The 23275-nt window shown below is 43.7% G+C and overlaps 1 protein-coding gene across 1 annotated transcript; it reads right to left on the minus strand.

Annotated features, from left to right (window-relative positions):
• Positions 1 to 16776: 16776 nt before the first annotated feature.
• Positions 16777 to 22009, minus strand: LOC129837522 (keratin, type I cytoskeletal 13-like). The gene is made up of 8 exons (XM_055903771.1): positions 21499 to 22009; positions 20472 to 20554; positions 19983 to 20139; positions 19058 to 19222; positions 18658 to 18783; positions 17834 to 18054; positions 17373 to 17419; positions 16777 to 17167 (listed from the first exon to the last, which is right to left on the minus strand). Exons 1-8 carry the CDS (start codon positions 21907 to 21909, stop codon positions 17061 to 17063), a joined length of 1317 nt encoding a protein of 438 aa, XP_055759746.1. The 5' UTR covers positions 21910 to 22009; the 3' UTR covers positions 16777 to 17060.
• Positions 22010 to 23275: the final 1266 nt, after the last annotated feature.

Below are 23275 nucleotides of genomic sequence, written 5' to 3' on the forward strand. Positions count from 1 at the left end.
TGTGTTCCCCATTGGTGGAGGGGGGTACATCCCAATTGGTGAGGGACATGGTAGAGGCTTGCTCTGTAAAAAGATATATTAATACAATTGAAAAACAATTAGTAAAAGCAATTTAAGAACACACAGTTCATACAATTTCTTTGCTCTGATTTTAAATGTCAGTTGAAAGTTCATACCTCCTCCTGTGGTACGCTCATATCCACCCACCTGTTGAGCATAGGATTCCAGACAATCTGACAGAAAATTATAGGAATGAGAATCAATCTTTAGCCATCTACCATTCTCGATCTTTAACTATCCCTCGATAAACATTTTCCATCTACAAACTCAGTGTGCAAAATATACAAAGATTCTGTGTATTAGTCCACTAATGTTTCAGGACAGGATATGAAGAGCAGGTTTCTTACAGATTTTGGGGAATCCTCTGGCAGGAGTGCCTCCTTCTTACGACAAAAGCCAAGCCAGCCCTCTCCGCTGGTCTTGGCCCTCACAATGAGAGGCTCAGCAGCAGGTCCACTCTGGACCACGGGTCGTTGAGCAGGGCAGTTGGGGATCGCAGGACATTTAGTCACGGGGCTGTTCTTCCAATCCTGGCCCAGGACATCGGACATAACCTCAACCCTCTGTAGGCAGTACAGGGCACCAGCATGATTAAAGGCAGGTTGACATTTATTAGGATGATTCATGTACTGAAGGCAGTTCTTCAGAGTGGTCACTAGCTGGCACAACCACAAAGTCATAAAATCACATTAAACATACCCCTTACCTTAACCACACTGCTAACCTTATGCCTAACCCCAACCTTAAGTTAAGACCAAAATGCACATTTTGTTTCCATACATTTCTTACGATATAGTCAATTTTTGACATTGCTGCTGGCCAATCTAGCAGAAACCACTCAGCGCTGCATCCAGGACAAGATTCATCCCAATAAATGATGGAGCCTCAGTCTCCAAAAATGACACTATTTTCTCAGATTTCTCCGATTAAATAGCCTAACCTAAATGGCATTCATTAACAAACAACCTATCCTAAAAATAGGACAGGTCAAAGTAAAATGGACAATATGGAATGGACAATCACAACTGTTGTCCAGAAGTTTCACCACATTGTCATGATCAGTGGTTTCAAGTTTGTATCCTGACCATAGAGAAAAATAAAATACTTCTGCATTTTCCGCATTGTAAACACATTGCAAATAGGCTCACGATAACGCTTCATAAAGTTGGGTAGCAAATATTCAGAGCTTAAATAGACAAATTGATTAGTCACAGGAATCAGGACTATTAAAGCAATGGCCTGTTTTATAAACGGTAGGCTTACCACATAGATGGGCGTTCATAAAATTCAAATTCAGGCAACACTGTAGGCTACACGTCAGTAAGCACGGATCGACGCTGATGCCGGTCCGAACCAAATCTGAACCAATCATATACGTCTATATTTGGTTCAGATTTGGTGTGGTCCAGACCAGCCTTGATTTGGCCCAAACATAGACATCTATAAATTACTTATTTTCAACTTTTATTCTGAACCAAAAATTTGCCTGATTTCAACATCCGGAAAATACATATTTTCAACATCAGGAAAATAGGTATTTTCACCTTTCATTCAGAACCTAAATTGAACCTAACCTAACTCAGACGTCTTTTCAACGTCATTTTGCTTACTGTGACGATTATAGTTTTACGGAGGTCAGCATTTTTTGGTCCCGCTTATAGCGGCAGAACCGCAAGGACCGGCCCTGGACACTGATATTGGGCATTTGATCATTTTCCATAGTCCATTGGCCCCTAAGACCCTCACAAACTTTTACAGATGCAAAATTGAGAGCATCCTGTCGGGCTGTATCACCGCCTGGTACGGCAACTGCACCGCCCGCAACTGCAGGGCTCTCCAGAGGATGGTGCGGTCTGTCCAACGCATAACCGGAGACACATTGCCTGCCCTCCAGGGCACCTACAGCACCCGATGTCACAGGAAGGCCAAAAAGATCATCAAGGACATCAACCACCCAAGCCACGGCCTGTTCATCCAGCTACCATCCAGAAGGCAAGATCAGTACAGGTGCATCAACGCTGGGACCGAGACACTGAAAAACAGCTTCTATCTCAAGGTCATCAGACTGTTAAACAGCAATCACTAGAAGGGCAACCACCAGGTTACTCAACCCTGCACCTTAGAGGCTGTTGCCCTATAGACACGGAATCACTGGTCACTTTAATAATGGAACACTAGTCAACCACATTCTGTTGGAGAGATTGGAAACACAAATTGGTCTACACGGACAAGTTCTGGCCTGGTTTAGATATTTATCTGTCAGAAAGATAAGTTTGTCTCTGTGGATGGTTTGTCCTCTGACAAATCAGCTGTAAATTTCGATGTGTTCCTCAAGGTTCCGTTTTAGGACCACTATTGTTTTCAGTATATATTTTACCTCTTGGTGATGTCGTTCGGAAACATTATGTTAACTTTCACTGCTATGCGGATGACACACAGCTGTACATTTCGATTAAACATGGTGAAGCCCCAAAATTGCCCTCGCTGGAAGCCTGTGTTTCAGACACATGGCTGTAAATGTTCTACTTTTAAACTCGAACCAAACAGAGATGCTTGTTCTAGGTCCCAAGAAACAAAGAGATCTTCTGTTGAATCTGACAATTCATCTTGATGGTTGTACAGTCGTCTCAAATAAAATTGTGAAGGACCTCGGTGTTACTCTGGACCCTGATCTCTTTTTTGACGTACATATCAAGACTGTTTCAAGGACAAATAGAGCTCAATTTTTATGGAATGGTCTGCCTACCCATGTGAGAGACGCAGACTCAGTCTCAACATTTAAGTCTTTATTGAAGACTCATCTCTTCAGTAGGTTCTATGATTGAGTGTAGTCTGGCCCAGGTGTGTGAAGGTGAACGGAAAGGCACTGGAGCAACGAACCGCCCTTGCTGTCTCTGCCTGGCCGGTTCCCCTCTCTCCACTGGAATTCTCTGCCTCTAACCCTATTACAGGGGTGCGTCACTTGAGTGGGTTGAGTCACTGACGTGATCTTCCTGTCTGGGATGCCCCCCCCCCCCCCCCCCCCCCCCCCTTGGGTTGTGCCGTGGCGGAGATCTTTGTGGGCTATACTCAGCCTTGTCTCAGGATGGTAAGTTGGTGGTTGAAGATATCATTTCATATGTATACACTGTATATGTATACACTGTATTCTGTATTCTATTCTACACTATTTTAGTCAATGCCACTCCGATATTGCTCATGTATATATTTCTTAATTCCATTCTTTTACTTTTAAATGTGTTGATTGTTGTGATTTGTTAGATACTGCTGCACTGTTGGAGCTAGGAGCACAAGCATTTCGCTACACCCACAATAACATCTGCTAAATATGTGTGTGACCAATACAATTTGATTTGATGAAATATAGTCAACAGTTTGTTAGAGGTTTAGAAAATAATAAATGTTCTGAAAGCCTAGTGTCAGGGGTGCCGTATGGGGGAGAAAGTTAGAACGATTCTAAGGGCCTGTGACTGACTGTAAGGGGTGCGTAACTGGTGGCAGGGAAGTCAGACACAGGAGAGCAGAACTAGGTAATAGCCGGAGTGTCACGGTGGTCCTCCTCCTCTTCAACCGAAAAGGAGGAGTAGTGATGGAACCAAGGCGCAGCGCGTGAAAAGAAAACAAAGAATACTAAGGCCAGGGCGTGACATAACCCCCCCCCCTTAAGGTGCGAACTCCGGGCGCACCAGCACATAGTCTAGGGGAGGGTCTGGGTGGGCGTCCTTCCACGGCGGCGGCTCCGGTACTGGTCGTGGTCCCCACCCCACCATAGTCACTACCCGCTTACGTAGCCTCCTCCAAATGGCCACCCTCCCCCTCAACCCCACTGGATTAAGGGGCAGCACCCGATTAAGGGGCAGCACTAGACTAAGGGGCAGCACCGGACTAAGGGGCAGCACCGGACTAAGGGGCAGCACCAGGGTAAGGGGCAGCACCAGGGTAAGGGGCAGCACCAGGATAAGGGGCAGCACCAGGATAAGGGGCAGCTCCGGACTGAGGGACGGCAGCTCCGGACTGAGGGACGGATCCTGGCTGGATGACTGCTCTGGCGGATCTTGGCTGGACGGCTCTGGCGGATCCTGGCTGGACGGCTCATGGCTGGCTGACTGATCTGGCTGCTCCTGTCTGGTTGGCGGCTCTGGCAGATCCTGTCTGGTTGGCGGCTCTGGCAGATCCTGTCTGGTTGGCGGCTCTGGCAGATCCTGACTGACGAATGGCTCTAGCGGCTCCTGACTGATTAACGGCTCTGACGGCTCGGGACAGACGGGCGGCTCTAATGGCTCGGGACAGACGGATGGCTCAGACGGCGCTGGGCAGACGGATGGCTCAGACGGCGCTGGGGAGACGGATGGCTCAGACGGAGCTGGGGAGACGGATGGCTCTGGCCAGAATAGGCGCACTGTAGGCCTGGTGCGTGGTGTCGGAACTGGAGGCACCGGGCTAAGGACACGCACCTTCAGGCTAGTGCGGGGAGAAGGAACAGGGCATACTGGACCCTGGGAACGCACATTAGGCCTAGTGCGTGGTGCCGGAACTGGTGGTACCGGGCTGGGGACACGCATCTCAGGGCTAATGCGGGGAGCAGCAACAGGATGCACAGGACTCTGGAGACGCACAGGAGGCTTGGTGCGTGGTGCCGGAATTGGTGGTACCGGGCTGGAGACACGCACCATAGGACGAGTGCGTGGAGGAGGAACAGGGCTCTGGAGACACACTGGAAGCCTGGTGTAGGCACTGGTGGAACTGGACTGGGGCGGGAAGGTGGCGCCGGAAATACCCCGGACCGTGCAGGCGTATTGGCTCCCTTGAGAATTGAGCCTGCCCAACCTTACCTGGTTGAATGCTCCCCGTCGCCCGACCAGTACGGGGAGGTGGAATAACCCGCACCGGGCTATGTAGGCGAACCGGGGACACCATGCGTAAGGCTGGTGCCATGTAAACCGGCCCGAGGAGACGCACTGGTGGCCAGATATGTAGGGCCGGCTTCATGACATCCGGCTCAATACTCAATCTAGCCCTTCCAGTGCGGGGAGGTGGAATAACCCGCACCGGGCTATGCACACGTACAGGAGACACCGTGCGCTCTACTGCGTAACACGGTGTCTGCCCGTATTCTCGCTTTCCACGGTAAGTACAGGGAGTAGGCGCAGGTTTCCTACCTGACTTCGCCACTCTCCCTTTAAGTCCCCTCCCAAGAAATTTTTGGGGTTTTCTCACAGGCTTCCTACCGCTTCGTCGTGCTGCCTCCATCCGCCGGTATCCCTCCTCGCACTGCGCCAGAGAATCCCAGGCGGGCTCCGGCACTCTCCCTGGGTTGATCGCCCACCTGTCGATCTCCTCCCACGTAGTGTAGCCCAGATCCTTTTCCTGCCTCCGAGCTAGCTCCTCATATCGCCGCCTCTCTGCTTTCGCTGCCTCCAGCTCAGCTTTGGGGCGGTTATATTCTCCTGGTTCTTCCCGGTCCAGAATTTCCTCCCATGTCCATGAATCCTTGCGCCGCTCCTGTTGCCGCTTTTCGCGCTGCTTGATCCCGCATTGGTGGGGAATTCTGTCACGGTGGTCCTCCTCCTCTTCAACCGAAAAGGAGGAGTAGTGATGGAACCAAGGCGCAGCGCGTGAAAAGAACATCTTCTTTTATTATTTAAAGAAGGAACAAACAAAACAAAACAACAAACAGACGACTGTGAAGCTATAAATACAAAATGGTGCTGACACTGACCATTACACAATGACATAGACAATTCCCCACAAACAGCTAAAGCCTATGGTTACCTTAAATATGGCTCCCAATCAGAGACAACAATAACCAGCTGTCTCTAATTGAGACCCAATTCAGGCAACCATAGACTTTCCTAAACACCTACAATCAACCATAGACACAGCTAGACAACTATACTAAACATAAACCCAACTACTCTAAATAAACCCCCTAAACCTTACAACCACCCTAGACACTACAAAACCCACATAAATACCCATGTCACACCCTGACCTAACTAAAATAATTAAAAAAACAAAGAATACTAAGGCCAGGGCGTGACACGGAGCAGTTTAATTCCAAAACCAACGGCATCAAGAAAATAACCACTTGGGTACAAAACCCGATGCACACCAGTCAACATGTGCACTTACAAACAAACAATACCACACAAAGTCATGGGGGGGAGAAAGGGTTAAATACACAACACGTAATGAGGGAATGAAAACCAGGTGCGTGGGAAAACAAGTCAAAACAAATGGAAAATGAAAATTGGGTCGGCGTTGGCTAGAAGACCGGTGACGTCGACCGCCAAACACCGCCCGAACAAGGAGAGGAACTGACTTCAGCAGAAGTCGTGACACTGACAGGGGCTCTAAAAAATATATATATATTAGGTACATTGTTTTCAATATTAAATTAAATTATTAACCATCATCATTAATATAATATTTTATTTAAAATGTACTAATAAAACTAACGGTTTCGTTTTCTTTCCTTGTTTTTGGCAAAAAGTAAACATCCAAAGAGCCTCTGTATTGCCCAACCACGGCGAGAACGGTACTTGCTGTTAGGGAATTGCGAGTTAGGAGTGCCGGTGGAGCATCATGTCTCAGCTTCCTAAAGAAAAATCTGGCTTCCAAAAACAAAAAGAAAGAAAAGAAAGACAGGAATGAGAAAAGAAAGGGCGACAGTATGTCACCCAATTTTTCACAAAGGAAGGTGGGTGTAGTCCGTGAGTGGAGGAAATTAACCTGTTAGCTTACTATGTGCCCTGTCCCTCTGGCCAGGGTAAACGAAGCAGTAACTTTGTGTATTTAGCTTATAGCCCATTTGTTTGTCCGAAAATGTGAATGGGATCAATTTAATTAATCAATAAGCACAACAGCAGACATTGACTGTGAGTTAATTTTTTATTAGGCCTACAGTTGCATAGGGCATGACTACACGATACAAACCTGTCACACCCTGATCTGTTTCACCTGTTCCTGTGATTGTCACCACCCCCTAAAGGTGTCACTTATTTTCCCCAGTGTATTTATCCCTGTGTTTCCTGTCTCTCTGTGCCAGTTCCTCTTGTATGTTTAGTCAAGTCAACCAGCGTGTTTTTCCCGTACTCCTTTTGCTATTATCCTTTTTCTAGTCCTCCTGGTTTTGACCCTTGCCTGTTTCTGGACTCTGTACCTGCCTGCCTGACCATTCTGCCTGCCTTGACCACGAGCCTGTCTGCCACTCTGTACCTCCTGGACTCTGATCTGGTTTTGACATTTTTGCCTGTCCACGACCATTCTCTTGCCTACCTCTTTGGATTATTCAACATTGTAAGACTCCAACCATCTGTCTCCGGTGTCTGCATGTGGGTCTCGCCTTGTGCCTTGATAAAACCTGCATAAAGCAAGCTCAGCTTTGAGTTTTATTGTCCAATGATATTGCTTTATCTGTGTATGTGAAACCTCCATAGTCCTTTAAAATATAATGAATATGAAGTCCAAGGTTGCTGCAGTTTGACAGGGTTTTCATCCTCCCCAAGGCCAGGAGTTTTTCCATTCATTTTTTTTTAAACCAAGTGACCTGATAAGAACAACTCTGGTCCAATCATAGCCCATATTAAATATGTTTCCAACCCAAGGCGCAAAATAAATCGGGGAGACGGACCTGGAGGAGCGAAGGGTGCGTGTGGAGCAGGAGGGTAGAATGAGGTCAAACAGGTACTTGGGTCCAGAGTTGTGGATAGCTTGGTAGGTGTGAAGCAGGATATTGTAGTCGATGCATGAGCATATGGAGAGCCAGTGGTTGAACAGCACTGGAATGATGTGCTCCCAGGGGAAGGTGTGGGTGAGGGCACATGCAGCACAGTTCTGGACATTTTGTAGCCTGTTCAGGCACTTGGCAGATGACTCAACAAAAAAGGTGTTACAATAGTCTAGACGGATTAAATAAAGGCGTGGATGAGTCGCTCAGCTGCAAGTTGTGGCAGCATAAGTCGTAACCTGGAAATGTTCCGTAGATTAAAACATTTTACTTTGGTCATACTCTTGATGTGGGCTTCAAACAAGAGCTGACTGTCAAATATCTCACGCAGGTTGCGAACCTCAAAGGAGGGGAGGACCTTGACACCATCAATATTGAGGCTGTAGCTGCTGATGTGGTTTATGATGGTTCGAGTGCAAATTAGGACGACCTCTGTCTTTTTGCAGTTTACAGTGCATTCGGAAAGTATTCCGACTTTTTCTCTTTTTCCACATATTGTTACGTTGCAGCCTTATTCTAAAATGGATGAAAAGGTTTTTTTCCCTCAACCTACACAAAATACCCCATAACGACAAAGCAAAAACAGGAATTTAGACATGAAAATGTATTAAATATAAAAACTGAAATATGAGATTTACATAAGTATTCAGACCCTTTACGCAGTACTTTGTTGAAGCACCTTTGGCAGCGATTACAGCCTCGAGTCTTCTTGGGTATGACGCTACAGTAGAGTACAACCTTGACACACCGGTATTTTGGGGAGTTTCTCCCATTCTTCTCTGCAGATCCTCTCAAGCTCTGTCAGGTTGGATGGGGTGCGTCGCTGCTTGAGATTTTTCTACAACTTGATTGGAGTCCACCTGTGGTAAATGTAATTGATTGGACATGAATTAGAAAGGCACACACATGACTATATAAGGTCCTACAGTTCACGGTGCATGTCAGAGCAAAAACCAAGCCACGAGGTTAAAGAAATTGTCCATAGAGCTCCGAGACAGAGTTATGTCGAGCCACAGATCTGAGGAAGGGTACCAAACATTTCTGCAGCATTGAAGGTCCCCAAGAACACTATGGCCTCTATCATTATTAAATGGAAGAAGTTTGGAACGAACAAGATTCTTCCTAGAGCTGGCCGCCCGGCCAAACTGAGCAATCGGGTTAGAAGGGCCTTGGCCAAGAACCCGATGGTCACTCTGACAGAGGTCCAGAGTTCTTCTGTGGAGATGGGAGAACCTTCCAGAAGGACAACCATCTCCGCACGACTCCACCAATCAGGCCTTTATGGTAGAGTGGCCAGACAAAAGCCACTCTTAAGTAAAAGGCACATGACAGCCCACTTGGAGTTTGCCAAAAGGCACCTAAAGGACTCTCAGACCATAAGAAACAAGATTCTCTGGTCTGATGAAAGCAAGATTGAACTCTCACGTCTGGAGGAAACCAGTAACCGCTAATCATCTGGCCAAAACCATCTCTACAGCATCATGCTGTGGGGATGTTTTTCAGCAGCAGGGACTGGGAAACTAGTCAGGATCGAGGAAAAGATGAATGAAGCAAAGTACGGAGAGATCCTTGATGGAAACATGATCCAGAGCGCTCAGGACCTCAGACCGGGGCGAAGTTTCACCTTCCAACAGGACAATGACCCTAAGCACACAGCCAAGACAACACAAGGAGTGGCTTCAGAACCAGTCTCTCAATGTCCTCGAGTGGCCCAGCCAGAACCCGGACCCAGATCGAACATCTCTGGAGAGACCTGAAAATAGCCGTGCAGCGACGCTCCCCATTCAACCTGACAGAGCTTGAGAGGAAATACAGGTGTGCCAAACTTGTAGCATCATACCCAAGAAGACTTGTGGCTGTAATCGCTGCCAAAGGTGCTTCAACAAAGTACTGAGTAAAGGGTCTGAATACTTATGTAAATGTGATATTTCCGTTTTTTTTTCTAAAACATGTTTTTGCTTTGTCATTATGGGGTATTGTGTTTAGATTGATGTTATAGAATATATAGAATAAGGCTGTAACGTAACAAAATGTGGAAAAAGTTAAATGTCTGAATACTTTACAAATGCACTGTATAGCCTATCAGCTATACCAATATAATGTTATACCCCTGAAAGGGGGGAAATATGATAAATTATTCATACTGACATGTAGCAACAGTTCAATCAGTTGTAATGATGAATTGCATAAAATAATCAACTCTTTACATAGATATCTCTTTTTTCAAACCACGTAGCGTTCACATTTGTATTCCTAGGCATTACTAATCAAACTCTGCACAAAACAGACATAAATGGAGCACACATGATTGGATTATCACATTCACATGAATTACTATAATATTACTTACGATTCTGTATTAATATAATAAACTATAAAGTCCAGTCGGCAAATCGAGATATGATGAACAATCATATAAACAAAAACATATGACGTTTTAGAACTGTATTGTTTGCATTCTGATTGCAATTTAATGGAGCCCGAAAATAAATACACGCTATGTGGAGATGTTCATATTGAAACACATCTTCGTTTTTTTAGGTTCCTAACTTGTTTGATAAGATTAGTACAGGTTTTCTTAGTGGACCCTGCATAGGGACCAGACCCCAAGTTTGTGAACCACTGTACTAACCACTCTCTGATTGCTTCCTCTCTCTCTCTGTCTCCTCTGTTTCCTTCTGCATGCATTGCAGCCTGCAGAGTTATTATGTTATTATGAGAACTTAGAAGCCTATTTTTGCTCCTGCTAAGGTAGGCTCAGTTTAAAGTTAGCTTATTAGTTCATCCTTCTAGCTGGCTAAGTAATAAGAGCCCTTCAACGTTACTGCAATAGATGTAAAATTAAATTTAAAAAAACATTTCACAGCCATGCCTGTGCACGTGACTTTCCCCATAGTCTCTTTGGGATGATTTCTCCTCTTCTCAGCTGTCTATCACAGCCTCCTGGTTTCCACCAATCAGAGCGCCCGAATGCACATTTGGACTCTGACCCCTCCCACTCAAGGTCAGAGTTGCTATCATTGTCTACAGACAATGATGCAAATTTGGCTGCCGACCAAGTTATCAGTGTGTTTATTTTAGGAAGAAGTGAGTTGTCGGGTGGGTTAATGCTACTTCATGGTGATTGACTGGAAGCAAGGCCTGATTATCTTAGCTGAATAGTACTGCTGCAGATTATGTATACTGAACAAAAAATACATATATATTTCTGTCTGTAATAAAGCCCTTTTGTGGGGAAAAACTCATTCTGATTAGCTGGGCCTTGCTCCCAAGTGGGTGGGCCCATTGCTGCGCCCCTGACCAGTTATGTCAAATCCATAAATTAGGGCCTAATGAGTTTGTTTCAATTGACTGATTTCTTTCTTTGAACTGTAACTCAGTAAAATGTTTGAAATTGTTGCATGTTGCATTTATATTTTTGTTCAGTATATATTTCATGAATGTTGTTTATAATTGCATGTATTGCATTGAATGCATGCGCGTTTTGCAGTGTATTGTTATTGTTTAGAGATGGTTCATTCCTATATAGCCTGTAGTAGACTGTCCTCGTGCTCCTGCATGGAGAGTAAGATTTGTGACTCTGTGGAACTAGACACAGATCAGATAAGATCTCCACCAGTCCTGAGAGAGAGGGCCATAAATCTCACCTGTCTAAGTAATTAGTTCTCTCTCTCTCCAGCGAGATGTTTATATACAGTACAGATGTAAATGTGTATGCTGTTATGTGAATATCCCTGCGTAGATGCTTTGCCGTTATTTCCTGTGTAGATATTCCTTTTGCATTGCTTACAACATTGTATATTTAATTAAGCAATAGGGCACGAGGGGTGTGGTATATGGCCAATATACCACGGCTAAGGGCTGATCTTAAGCAAGACGCATCGCGGAGTGCCTGGATACAGCCCTTAGCCGTTGTGTATTGGCCTTATACCACAAACCCCCGAGGTGTCTTATTGCTATTATAGTTACCAACGTAATTAGAGCAGTAAAAATAAATGTTTTGTCATACCCGTGGTATACGGTCTGATATACCACGGCTGTCAGCCAATCAGCATTCAGGGCTCAAACCACCCAGCTTATAATTGTTCTTACCTATCAGAACCACAAGTCCATCCTATGTAAACTGATGATTTCTGTCTTTGAGTGTGAATACTGTAGTGTGTGGTGGTGATGAAGATAATAAGATAATTGGTCTAAGAAGCATCCGTACTGTTCTTGCCGGACAGTCTTTAGCGAGTCAGAACCAATTATATCAGCATTAAGTACTAGCGGGTGATGGCATTCACAGCCAACCGCTTAGATGAGCTCCAGCTAGTCGTTTTTACAATAGAAGTTTCCTAACTGACTGATATAAAATATCTACAAGCGACTATTTACCGGTTTTGCACTCATTCTCTGAGTCGTTTTTTTTTATTCGAGCTCAGTCAGATCAAGAATAGCTTATAATTTTTCTGAGCTTTGATATTTACATTTTGACCTATAATTTATTTTCTTTATTGTGTACAAAATATACAGTACCAGTCAAAAGTTTGGACACACTGTCACGTTCCTGACCTATTTATGTTAGTTTGTTATGTGTGTTAGTTGGTCAGGACGTGAGGTTGGGTGGGCATTCTATGTTTTCTGTTTCTGTGTTGGTTTTGGGTTGCCTGGTATGGCTCTTAATTAGAGGCAGGTGTTTGGCGTTCCTCTAATTAAGAGTCATATTTAGGTAGGCGTTGTCACAGTGTTCGTTGTGGGTGATTGTCTTCCGTGTCTGTGTAATTGTTTGCACCATACGGGACTGTTTACGGTTTGTTCGGTTTGTGTAGTCTAATTGTCCTATTCGTGCGTTCTTCTTGTTTTATGTAAGTTCGTCGTATAGGTCTGTCTACACCGTTTGTTGTTTTTGGTTAGTTTCGTTAAGTTCGTGTTTTCGTTAAATAAATATGTGTTCAAACTCCACTGCGCCTTGGTTCGATCAATACACCTCCTTTTCGGGTGAAGAGGAGGAGGACCGCCGTTACACACACCTGCTCATTGAAGGATTTTTCTTTATTTTTACTATTTTCTACATTGTAGAATAAAAGTGAAGACATCAAAACTATGAAATAACACATATAGAATCATGTAGTAACCCAAAAAGTGTTAAACAAATGAAAACAGATTTGAGATATGAGATTCTTCAAAGTAGCCACCCTTTTCCTTGATGACAGCTTTGCACACTTTCCGATTTCAAAAAGGCTTTACGACAAAAGCATACCATGCGATTATGTTAGGTCAGCACCTAGTTACAGAAAAACACAGCCATTTTTCCATCCAAAGAGAGGAGTCACAAAGAGCAGAAATAGAGATAAAATTAATCACTAACCTTTGATGACCTTCATCAGATGACACGCATAGGACTTCATGTTACACAATACATGTATGTTTTGTTCGATAAAGTTCATATTTATATCCAAAAATCTCAGTTTACATTGGCACGTTATGTTCATTAATGTTTTGCTTCCGAAACATCCGGTGATTTTGCAGACAGCCTCATCAATTTACAGACATACTCATAATTGTCACGATCGTTGTAGGAAGGTGACAGCATGGTAAGCGTACATTTTCTTTTATTAGTAAAATGTCGCCAACAAAACAAGAAATAACAAAAACGACCGTGAAGCTACAAAGGCTATAGACAACTTCCCACAATGACAAAAAAGGAAAAGGCTGCCTAAGTATGATTCCCAATCAGAGACAACGATAGACAGCTGCACCCCAAGGTGCGGACTCTGGCCGCAAAACTGAACCTATAGGGAAGGGTCTGGTTCGGCATCTATCCGCGGTGGCGGCTCTGGTGCGGGAAGTAGACCCCGCTCCACCTCTGGCTCACCCCACTTTGGGGCCACCTCTGGTGTGGGGACCCACGTCGCCGCTCCCGGACTGGGGACCCTCGCTGCGGGCCCCGGACTGGGGGACCCTCGCTGTAGTCAAACAATTTCTCTCAATTTCTCTGTAGTCAAACAATTTCGTATAAATCGGAAATTAGCTAGGTTGAATTTGGTTATTTGAATTACCTTTTTCACATGCTTTTTAAAAGAGAGGTTGGAATCAAGTATGATGCCAAGGTACTTAAAATCAGATACCACCTGGAGCTTCTCCCCTGACACATAGACATCTGGCTCAGTAGCATCTGTTGCCCTCTTTGTGAAGAACATGCAAACAGTTTTTCACATTGAGATGCAAACACGAGTCACTGAGCCACTTTGTAACCTGGACCATTACAGTAGTGAGTTCTTATGCAGCTTGTTATTTGTTCTTTGCATGCACATATATCACTGTATCATCTGCACACATTTGAACTTCAGACTCAGTAGAGACAGAAGGCAGATCATTAATGTACAGGCTGAACAGGAGGGGCCCCAGTATTGACCCTTGGGGCATGCCCACATCATAGCTAAGAGTGGGCGACAGCTCATTGCTCACTGTGACACACTGAGTTCTGCCTTCAAGGTATGATTTCATCCATCTCAAGGCATCGGAGGAAAAGTTGAACTTGGACAATTTTGTGATGAGAATCTCATGGTTAACAGTATCAAAAGCCTTCCTTAGGTCCAGAAACACAGCCCCAACAACGCCCCCTTTGTCCATCTTGGACTTCACATTTTCCAGAAGAAAGCAGTTGGCCGTTTCGGTGGAGTGTTTCGCTCTGAAGCCAAACTGCATGGAGTGTAATGTGAAGGGGCTGTTATTGAGGTGGGCAATCAGTTGCTCTGCTACACACTTTTCAACAACCTTTGACACCACAGGTAGTATACTAATGGGCCTGTAGTTACTCACGTCAGCAGGGTCGCCTGATTTAAAGATGGCCCGAGACCAATAGATGTGTTGGTGACCTTAGTAATGGGGCCAATGAGTGACTCTTTGTAGTTTTTAAGAAAGGTAGAGTCCAGCCCAAACACATGTTTGGCTTTAGAGTTCTTTAGTGAGCTAATCACCTTGTTCACCTTCGACTCAGAAACCTCCCTTATGATGAAGACAGGTTGAGCGCCATTCACTAGCACTGAGCCAAAGAAACCAGTGGAGGGGTTCTGTGTCAGTACCCTGACAGAGTCAATAAAGTAGGAATTGAAGGCTATTGCTATTTCGACTGCATCCTGTGTTAAATTTTATTCACCATGATTTCTAGTCTTTTTGCAGTGTTACTATGGTCTTTCCCTGTTAACTTTTTTAGATTCTCCCAGATCAATTTAGAATTTCCCTTTGCTTTACCAATTATTGTAATAAAAAAGTTTGCCTTGGCCTGTCTGATTTCTTTCATCACCTTATTTCTCAACATGATAAACCTACGTTTGTCATGCTCTAATTTGGATCTTAGGGATAAAACACGTTTTCGCCTACAAAGAAGGAGAACACATTTTGTTAAAAGGAAAAGACTTCTTTTAGTGCAGGTCCCATAAATATTTGCTGTGATGATGACAGAGTTCTCTAAAGCCCTCTCAGAATGCCACCATTTGATATTGTACTTGGCACCATTGAAAATCAAAACCAAGACCAAGTTGCTGCCATCTGGTGGAACACAGCTGAATGAGAGGAAAAACTATTGAGAGATCCTGTTCAAAACAAATACAATATTATCAAATACGGTAGATACTGTAACACATCTTTAATTGTGTATTTTGGGACAATTCAACCAAACATCATACATTATCATTTGATCAACACTGAAATATGGTAAAGCATGTTTGTTTTGTCAACTTAAATACGGTACATTTATCAATCACTACTTTCACATCTCTGTCTCACACTCACTTTGTTTTCTCATCCAATATATATATATTTTAGGCATTTAGCAGACTCTCTTATCCAGAGCAACTTACAGGAGCAATTAGGGTTAAGTGCCTTGCTCAAGGGCACATCAACATATCTTTCACCTAGTTGGCTCAGGGATTCAAAAGAGCGACCTTTCAGTTACTGGCCCAACGCTCTTAGCCACTCGACTACCTGTCGCCCCGTTCTTCACTGTCTCCAATCTCACTCCTAACTCAATAACAGGCCTCCTCAAGCATGAACCTTTACATAGAGTACTGTTTATACTGTAGCTCTGAGTCTTACTCAACTGTCCTCAGTCACACTGTTTATATTGGTCTTGTCCCAATAAGACTTCACCATTACAACGCTTTTATTACGTCAGTTCCTTCCCACACTTGGGAACAACTTGAAACCTTTCAATTGAGTTATTCACCTCCCTGTTTATTGACTCCCGTATCTTTGTAATCATCTGTAATTAAAGTGATTTGTTTGGGGAATTCAGACTGTGACCTCAAATCATATATTTTACTGGAGATATCTGACTGCTTCGGTGTCGTCTGCCGAGATCAAACTTTATAGATTATCTCAACTTTATAGATGCCAAAGGTACTACGTGTACAGGGCTGTGATCCACACCCATTAGACTAACCCTCTTTTGACAATGCCTCAGGATTATGCTTCTTTGAAGGAATCGCATAAAGAGTTCGCTGCCTATTTATTTGTCCGTGTTGATTTGTTAATGACATCATACGGAATCATACTATCATCTAATATGCATTTGGTGAAAGAGCATGTTAAATGGTTGGAGGGAATTGAATGGTATCAAATGTATAGAAAATGTTGCGATGAAGATAACATTATAACACTACAGAATGTGTCAAACTCATTCCACGGAGGGCCGAGGGTCTGCGGGATTTCGCTCCTCCCTTCTACTTGATTGATGAATTTAAGGCCACTAATTAGTAAAGAACTCCCTTCACCTGGTTGTCTAGGTCTTCATTGAAAGGGAAAAAACAAAAACCCGCAGACACTAGGCCCTCCATGGAATGATTTTGCCACCCCAGACCTATAGTATAACATATACTGATATAAGATCATCTCTTTAAATGTTCTGAACAATGTTATTTTCCAATGATAAGACAGTGGACTGCGAGGAAAAAATGATTTGAGCGATCATGCTCAAAACGAATAGACAATGATCAAATACGGTAGATACTGAAACATCTTTTATTATGTCTTTAGGGACAATTCAACCAAACGTCATACATTATCATTTGATCAACAACGATATTCAAATGCATGTTTGTTTTGTCAATTTAAATATCAAATATGGTCAATTTATCAAAGATTGCACAGTGCTGTACATTCACCGAGCATACAGCCAAAGCGATGCCATCCAGAGGAGATTAAAACATGTTAACATTCCTGGTGTTCCTTTTAGCTGTAGGCGGGAACTAGGCTTTTAATGACAGGTGGGTTTGGGTGGGCAAGGGATCTATTTTTTCGGGACCTCCATCTCCACATCCTCTGTACGGGAGACCACCTTTCCATCAACCATCTCCTCAATCACCGTCCTCACTCTCTTTGTCACCACTGGCTCAGCTACAAAGTAGGGACAAATAACCATTAGTACACTTAGTGTTGGGCATAGCTAAAGAGGAGAAGCACAGAGCCATGAGAACACATAGCACCTTAACACATTCAAATCAACCAAATCCTTTGTGTTCTAGAGTGTTTCACAATTACTACCGCTGGGTTCACTCAATATGGAATTTGATATGATAGAAAATGGTCTCGCTCCACTTACGTTTCTTGACCTCAACAATCTCAACCTTCTTGGTGATGACAGCTCTCCTGGAGGGCAGAAGATAGTTTAAGTGTTAAGTACCTTCCTATTGAACAACTCTACATTCATCTCTCTACTCTGTAACACGGTCTCTATTGCCCAGTTCCAAATTGACCCCTGGCCCCTTCCCCTGTGCACTTCTTGTAGATCTGTAATGATCAGATAGGCTGCTGTAGGTCATTAGCGTAATGATTGCTCCATCTTGCCCTCTAGTAATATTCACACAATAGTTCTTGCATGTATCCAATCATTTTAGATTCAAAGTTCCTACAGCAGGTGGTGTGTCAAAGGGGTAGGGGAGGGGTTGATTTGTAATTGGGTATGTAAATGCACATTTATAATTTACATTGTGGATGTGAAGCCCATGTAAATCCCATTGGGTATGTAACTTAGGGATCTGCAGCCTTCTCCTCTCTCCTTACCCGACATCCTCTCCGTCCAGCAGCCTCCTGTACTCTGCGATCTCCATCTCCAGCCGGGTCTTGATGTCCAGGAGCATGCGGTACTCGCCGGCCTGCCTCTCGATGTCCGTCTTCATGCGACCCAACTCCTGCTCCAGGCTGTTGACCATGCCCTGGAGCTGGTTCAGCTGCATGCTGTAGCGGGACTCGGTCTCATTCAGCTGGCCCTCCAAGGCTGATTTCTATAGGGAGAGAGGGAGGAAGAGGAAGGGTTAAAGACTTCAGACGATTCAACAAGTGGTGTTGATTTAGGCTACCCACACTGACATCAGTGAATGATTGAGGGGAAGTTCCTGGTGAGCACGTGTTTTTAGAATTCAGTTTTGAGGATCACAGCAGTGGTATAACAAAAACTGTTATCCTCAACTTCACTTCATATATCCATCAATCAAAGAGCTTGTCAAAAATGAAATGTATTATTATTATAGTTTGTGATAATTACCAAGCTCTGAGTTGACTGATTGCTTCTCTCTTCTCTCTCTGTAACTAATCCATAATCTTCAGTTTCTAAAAGGTAAACCTGAGGACTCATATGTAACCCGTAGGGTAGGAATGTACTTGTGAGGTCTAAATGATAATGGTTTTACTGTGAGGTGTCAGTTGTAATTGTACTGTTCAACTGAAGGTGGAATCTTGTAAATGTCATGTATTTCCCAATTCCGAGTAATCTTCTACAGCAATTACACCTAGTCTAGCTCTAACTCAAACTCATACGCCTAGCATCAACTGGGAGGCAGAGAGGGTTGTGACGTTAGGGGGGGTTGAGGGGGCATTTGTTTCCTCACCAGGCTGAGTTGGGACTGCAGCTCGATCTGCAGGGCCTGAAAGGTCCTCTTGAGCTCGTTGATCTCACTGCGGGACGTTTGGAGGGTCTCTGTGCTGCTGGTCACCACCTTGTTCAGCTCATCAAACTGGGACGTACAGAAGGAACACGGTAAGGGTTGTGTAACTCCACTTGTACTGGTAATAAGCACAAAAGTCATTCTCCATGGTCTGTTATCTCTATATTGACATGATCAATGTATGTGATCACAGTAATTGGTTGTTTATAAGCACTTTAAATATTGCCCTCATAGGACATAGTGTTCCTTTTAAGATGTACTAAACCATTTTCATATGATGTAAAACAGAATAGATGGATCAAGAGGTTCTCCCTAGTCAAGGTTGGGCTCTTCTTCTCCTCACCTTGCCCTTGTACCAGGTCTCCATGTCGCGGCGATTCTTCTCGGCGATGCCCTCGTACTGAGTACGGATCTCCTCCATCATCCTGGCCATGTCCTGCTGGGGTGCTGCGTCCACCTCCACGTTCACTGAGCTGACGTTCATCTGAGCCCGCATGGCAGCAATCTCCTATAAGGGGCACAGAGTGATGACAGAGGTCAACTAGGGTCAACACCAGATGAGAGGCCAATGGAGGTTGCCACTGGGTAGGCTGTCACCGGGTAAGATAAGATACAACTTGACTGTCCCAGACAGGGAAATTGTCTAGCACAATTACATAGGGGGGAGGAGTCAAATTGGGTCACAGACAGGTGGTGTCTCAGGTTCAACCACATGAGAAATCAATTAGGTACTTGGGTGTCACAAACTGTCCCCATCTTTCATAACCTAGTTACAGTGTTCATGGTGTATTTCCGTCAGCTTCTCTGACATCCTGTACAACCATCCTAAAGTAAGTATATGATAACTGTGAAAACACTCAAGGTAATCCAACATGAAATAATACTTGTGAGCACAAGTGTGGTTTTAGCATCTATGCCATACTGCTGCAGGGCTTGCGACAAATTTGCTGACAGCTTTAAAGCTACCCGAACAGAGATAGCGCAGACACTCCAAATAAGGTCTGTTTGATCTGTTGTTTGCATTGTCATTGACACAGCCAAAGACAACACTGCTTGGCATGCGATGAGAATGAATTATGCCTCTGACAACTCCATTCGACTCTCACAACCACATTGTTTTCATCTAGGTAAAATGTATAAGAACTTTGAACTGTGGGGAGGTCTTGCTATTGACAGGGTTGTGCCATGACTCTTGGGGATATGGTATGATAAAAGAGGGGCTTCGTAGGGGCTTCCAAGGCCCCTACAGTGCCCTGAAGAACACCCACCTCCTCATGGTTCTTCTTGAGATAGATGAGCTCCTCCTTCAGCCCCTCGATCTGCATTTCCAGGTCTGACCGGGACATGGTCAACTCATCCAGAACCTTCCTCAGTCCAGCAATGTCTGCCTCCACCGACTGACGCATAACCATTTCATTCTCAAACCTTTCCAGAGGGAAATGGAGTTAACCAGCATTATTAACAGTTGCCGCCAACAGTAAACATACCAAATGGCACAAAACCAGTCAGACCAGTTTTATGTGCAGTTGACCGCTGATGATGTATCTAAGCTGTACAGTAATGTGAGATTTAAGCACATTGACCTTGAGTAATGTTATAGTAGGTGTGGCTTCATACTGTAATAATGGTAGGAAAGTTACATGACTAAAGTCTACATATGACGTCTAGTTCCCATTCCAATCCTGACTTAAAGTATTATTCTAAGGTGAATTCAACAGTTGTTTGCTGCTTCCATCTTATAGACCCTTTGTACTCACTTGACTTTGAAGTCCTCTGCTGCCAGTTTGGCATTGTCTATCTGCAGGAGGATACTGGCGTTGCTCAGAGTGGCAGCACTGATCTGAGAACAGGACAAAAAAACTGGTTGGTACATGGTACATAAAAAAAGAAGACAATTACACCCGGTCAGGCTTATCACAATGATTACATAATTTGCTTGCGTGATAAGGAGAAGCCTATCAGAGCTATAATAGGGTGTTAGTAACTTATTGATTAGCCTCCTACGCACGCATATATACTGTAGCCTATCTATGACAACGGCCACACAGTTATGTATGGGAAATTAAAATGATAAGCATGACTTGGATCACATCAGATGAAATAATGCAAAATGCTATTGAACAGTGGCATGATTCAATCCGCGTCATCATCACGCTCACGGCTCTCCCCTTTGAAAGAAGTCTGGTAGGCGGCAGGAGTGTGAATGTAAATGTTGACAGGGTGATAAGTTGAACGGCTTTCTTTCAATAGAGACAAACAAGGCGGCATGAGTGTGAATGTAAATGTTGACAGGGTGATAAGTTGAACGGAAGTGGTTTCACATGCCAAGCCCTTTTTTTTGGTAATTGCTTTCTTTCAATAGAGACAAACAAACTAAACAACACTCATGACATGTAAATCCTATAATCCATCACTACTGTAAACTTGGTATGATCACTCTATTAAAGTCAAGGGTTTACAAATTCACATCCCGAGGGCACACTTATATTGCAGCCTGACAGCTTCATAGATCCAGTCAGTCAATGAACTTCAGGGTATGACTTGTGTCTTGTAAGCCATAACTGAATTGTATATGTGAATATATGTTGTTTCCTGCCTGAGTAGAAATGTTTAGACATTTTACTTTTGTAAATTATACATTTTATTATAATTTTTTCTCATCATAGAAAACTTCATCTAAACTCAATAGTAAATAGGAGTGAGGTTGATGACAGAAAATGTAATAATATCAATCTCGCTCAATATAGCAATATACTGTATTTATGATGCCCCAAAAATACTCACCTTTCTGCGCAGGTCGACCAGAGTAGCTTCGTATTTACTGTAATCTCTAATGACCGGTGTCTTCTTCTCGTACCACTCGCGGATTTGACGCTCGAGATGAGTATTCGCTGTCTCCAAGGAGCGCACCTTCTCCAGGTAGGTGGCCAAACGGTCGTTGAGGTTCTGCATGGTGGCCTTCTCGTTGACCGACACTGCATTACTACCATAACTGCCATTGTCACCTCCAAGCGCACTGGACAGATCAAAACCGCTCCTGGTGCCTGAAGCGTAAGATACGCGGACACTCTGTCCCCCTGCCCCTCCATAGACGCTTGGTGCTCGTGATGCGATGCGACTCTGGTACCCTCCTCCGAGAGACATGGAGGATGAGCCTCGGCTGCCTCCATAACTGCGAAGTGATAAAGCACTCATGGCGACGTTGTGATGATGGGTATGTAAAGCTGACAAAACCCGGAGTGGTACTTCGAAGAGTTGGAGGTGAACCAGTTCAAGCCTGATAGCAGAATATATACCCCCTTGGAGGTGGGAGCGGCTGGATGTCGCATTGAGATAATTATGTAAGTGAATAGATATTCATTAGGCATCCTACAGGTGTGTCCTTAGTCAGCTCATTAAAAAAGGGAACTAAGGTGTGGTGCGCGTGAGAGTTAGCTGGCATTCTGCCTCCATAATTGTTTTCACTTTCCTGTACAACCTGACAACTGTCACGGCATGATAAACCTCAGATAAGCAAGTTATGAACATGATAAGATAGTAGCTTACGTTTTAAGAGATGACAGAAGACCGGAACCCGCAGCAGAAAGTCTACTTTCCCCTCTGTAGTCACCGAAAAATGTAGGATACAGTAAAATATTCTCCTCTACCTAAACTTAGTAGAACAGTTGGCTAGCTCACATGACATGCTCATGTTGGTAGGCTATATTTTGGAGAGATGGAAGCATCATAAATATTTTTTAAATACAAATTATACATTTCATCAATATTATGTTTATTTTTCAAATGTTTTTGGGCAAATAAATTAGGTTCAAGGGTAATGGTAACAGGCATAGAAGTCTCCCAAATGTGGAGGCTAATCCAAATCTGACGTCCTTCGGTCTAATAAAAATAGGTACCGTTATTTCCTCATAGTTAGTGAACAAATTTACGTTTTCCATTTAGAAAATGTTGTAAATACATTGATCATCATGCCATAAAAGTAGTCGGTGACATGGCATGGGGCGTTGATAAAGAGGAATTTATGAAATGGTTACCCTGATGTTTACTATGTTAAAGATTCAAATATGAAGTTACAAATTGTTATAGAGATGTCACTTGAATCAAGAGGGCATTCAGGAGAGAGACTTCAGGAATACAATAACAATTACCTTCAAAAGGTTCTCTAAACTTCACATCAAAGTTATAGTTGGTTGCCCATTATTGCACAAATACAGGTATGTGTGGAATGGCCAAAACAATACACAGAAACACATTAATATACACTGAGTATACCAAACATTAGGAACACCTTCCTAATATTGAGTTAATTTAGCACAGATAGCATGCGGAAAGATTGACATGCCATTTATTAAAAATATTGATGTGCCATTTATTAAAAAGGTTGATATGCCATTGATATTAACTGAATTACACAGAAAACCGGTTTCATGTTTGGCTTCTGCCGTAGGCCAGTGTTGGGTATACGAGCCACTAGACGTCTTCTCCCGTCAAACTCAAGTCTATTTTGTCAACAGGTGCAAAGTGTGAATCACGAGCTAGGTGTTTCCCAGATGTTGAGTGT

Source organism: Salvelinus fontinalis, chromosome 3 (assembly GCF_029448725.1).
Source record: "Salvelinus fontinalis isolate EN_2023a chromosome 3, ASM2944872v1, whole genome shotgun sequence".
NCBI classification, from domain to species: Eukaryota; Metazoa; Chordata; class Actinopteri; order Salmoniformes; family Salmonidae; genus Salvelinus; species Salvelinus fontinalis.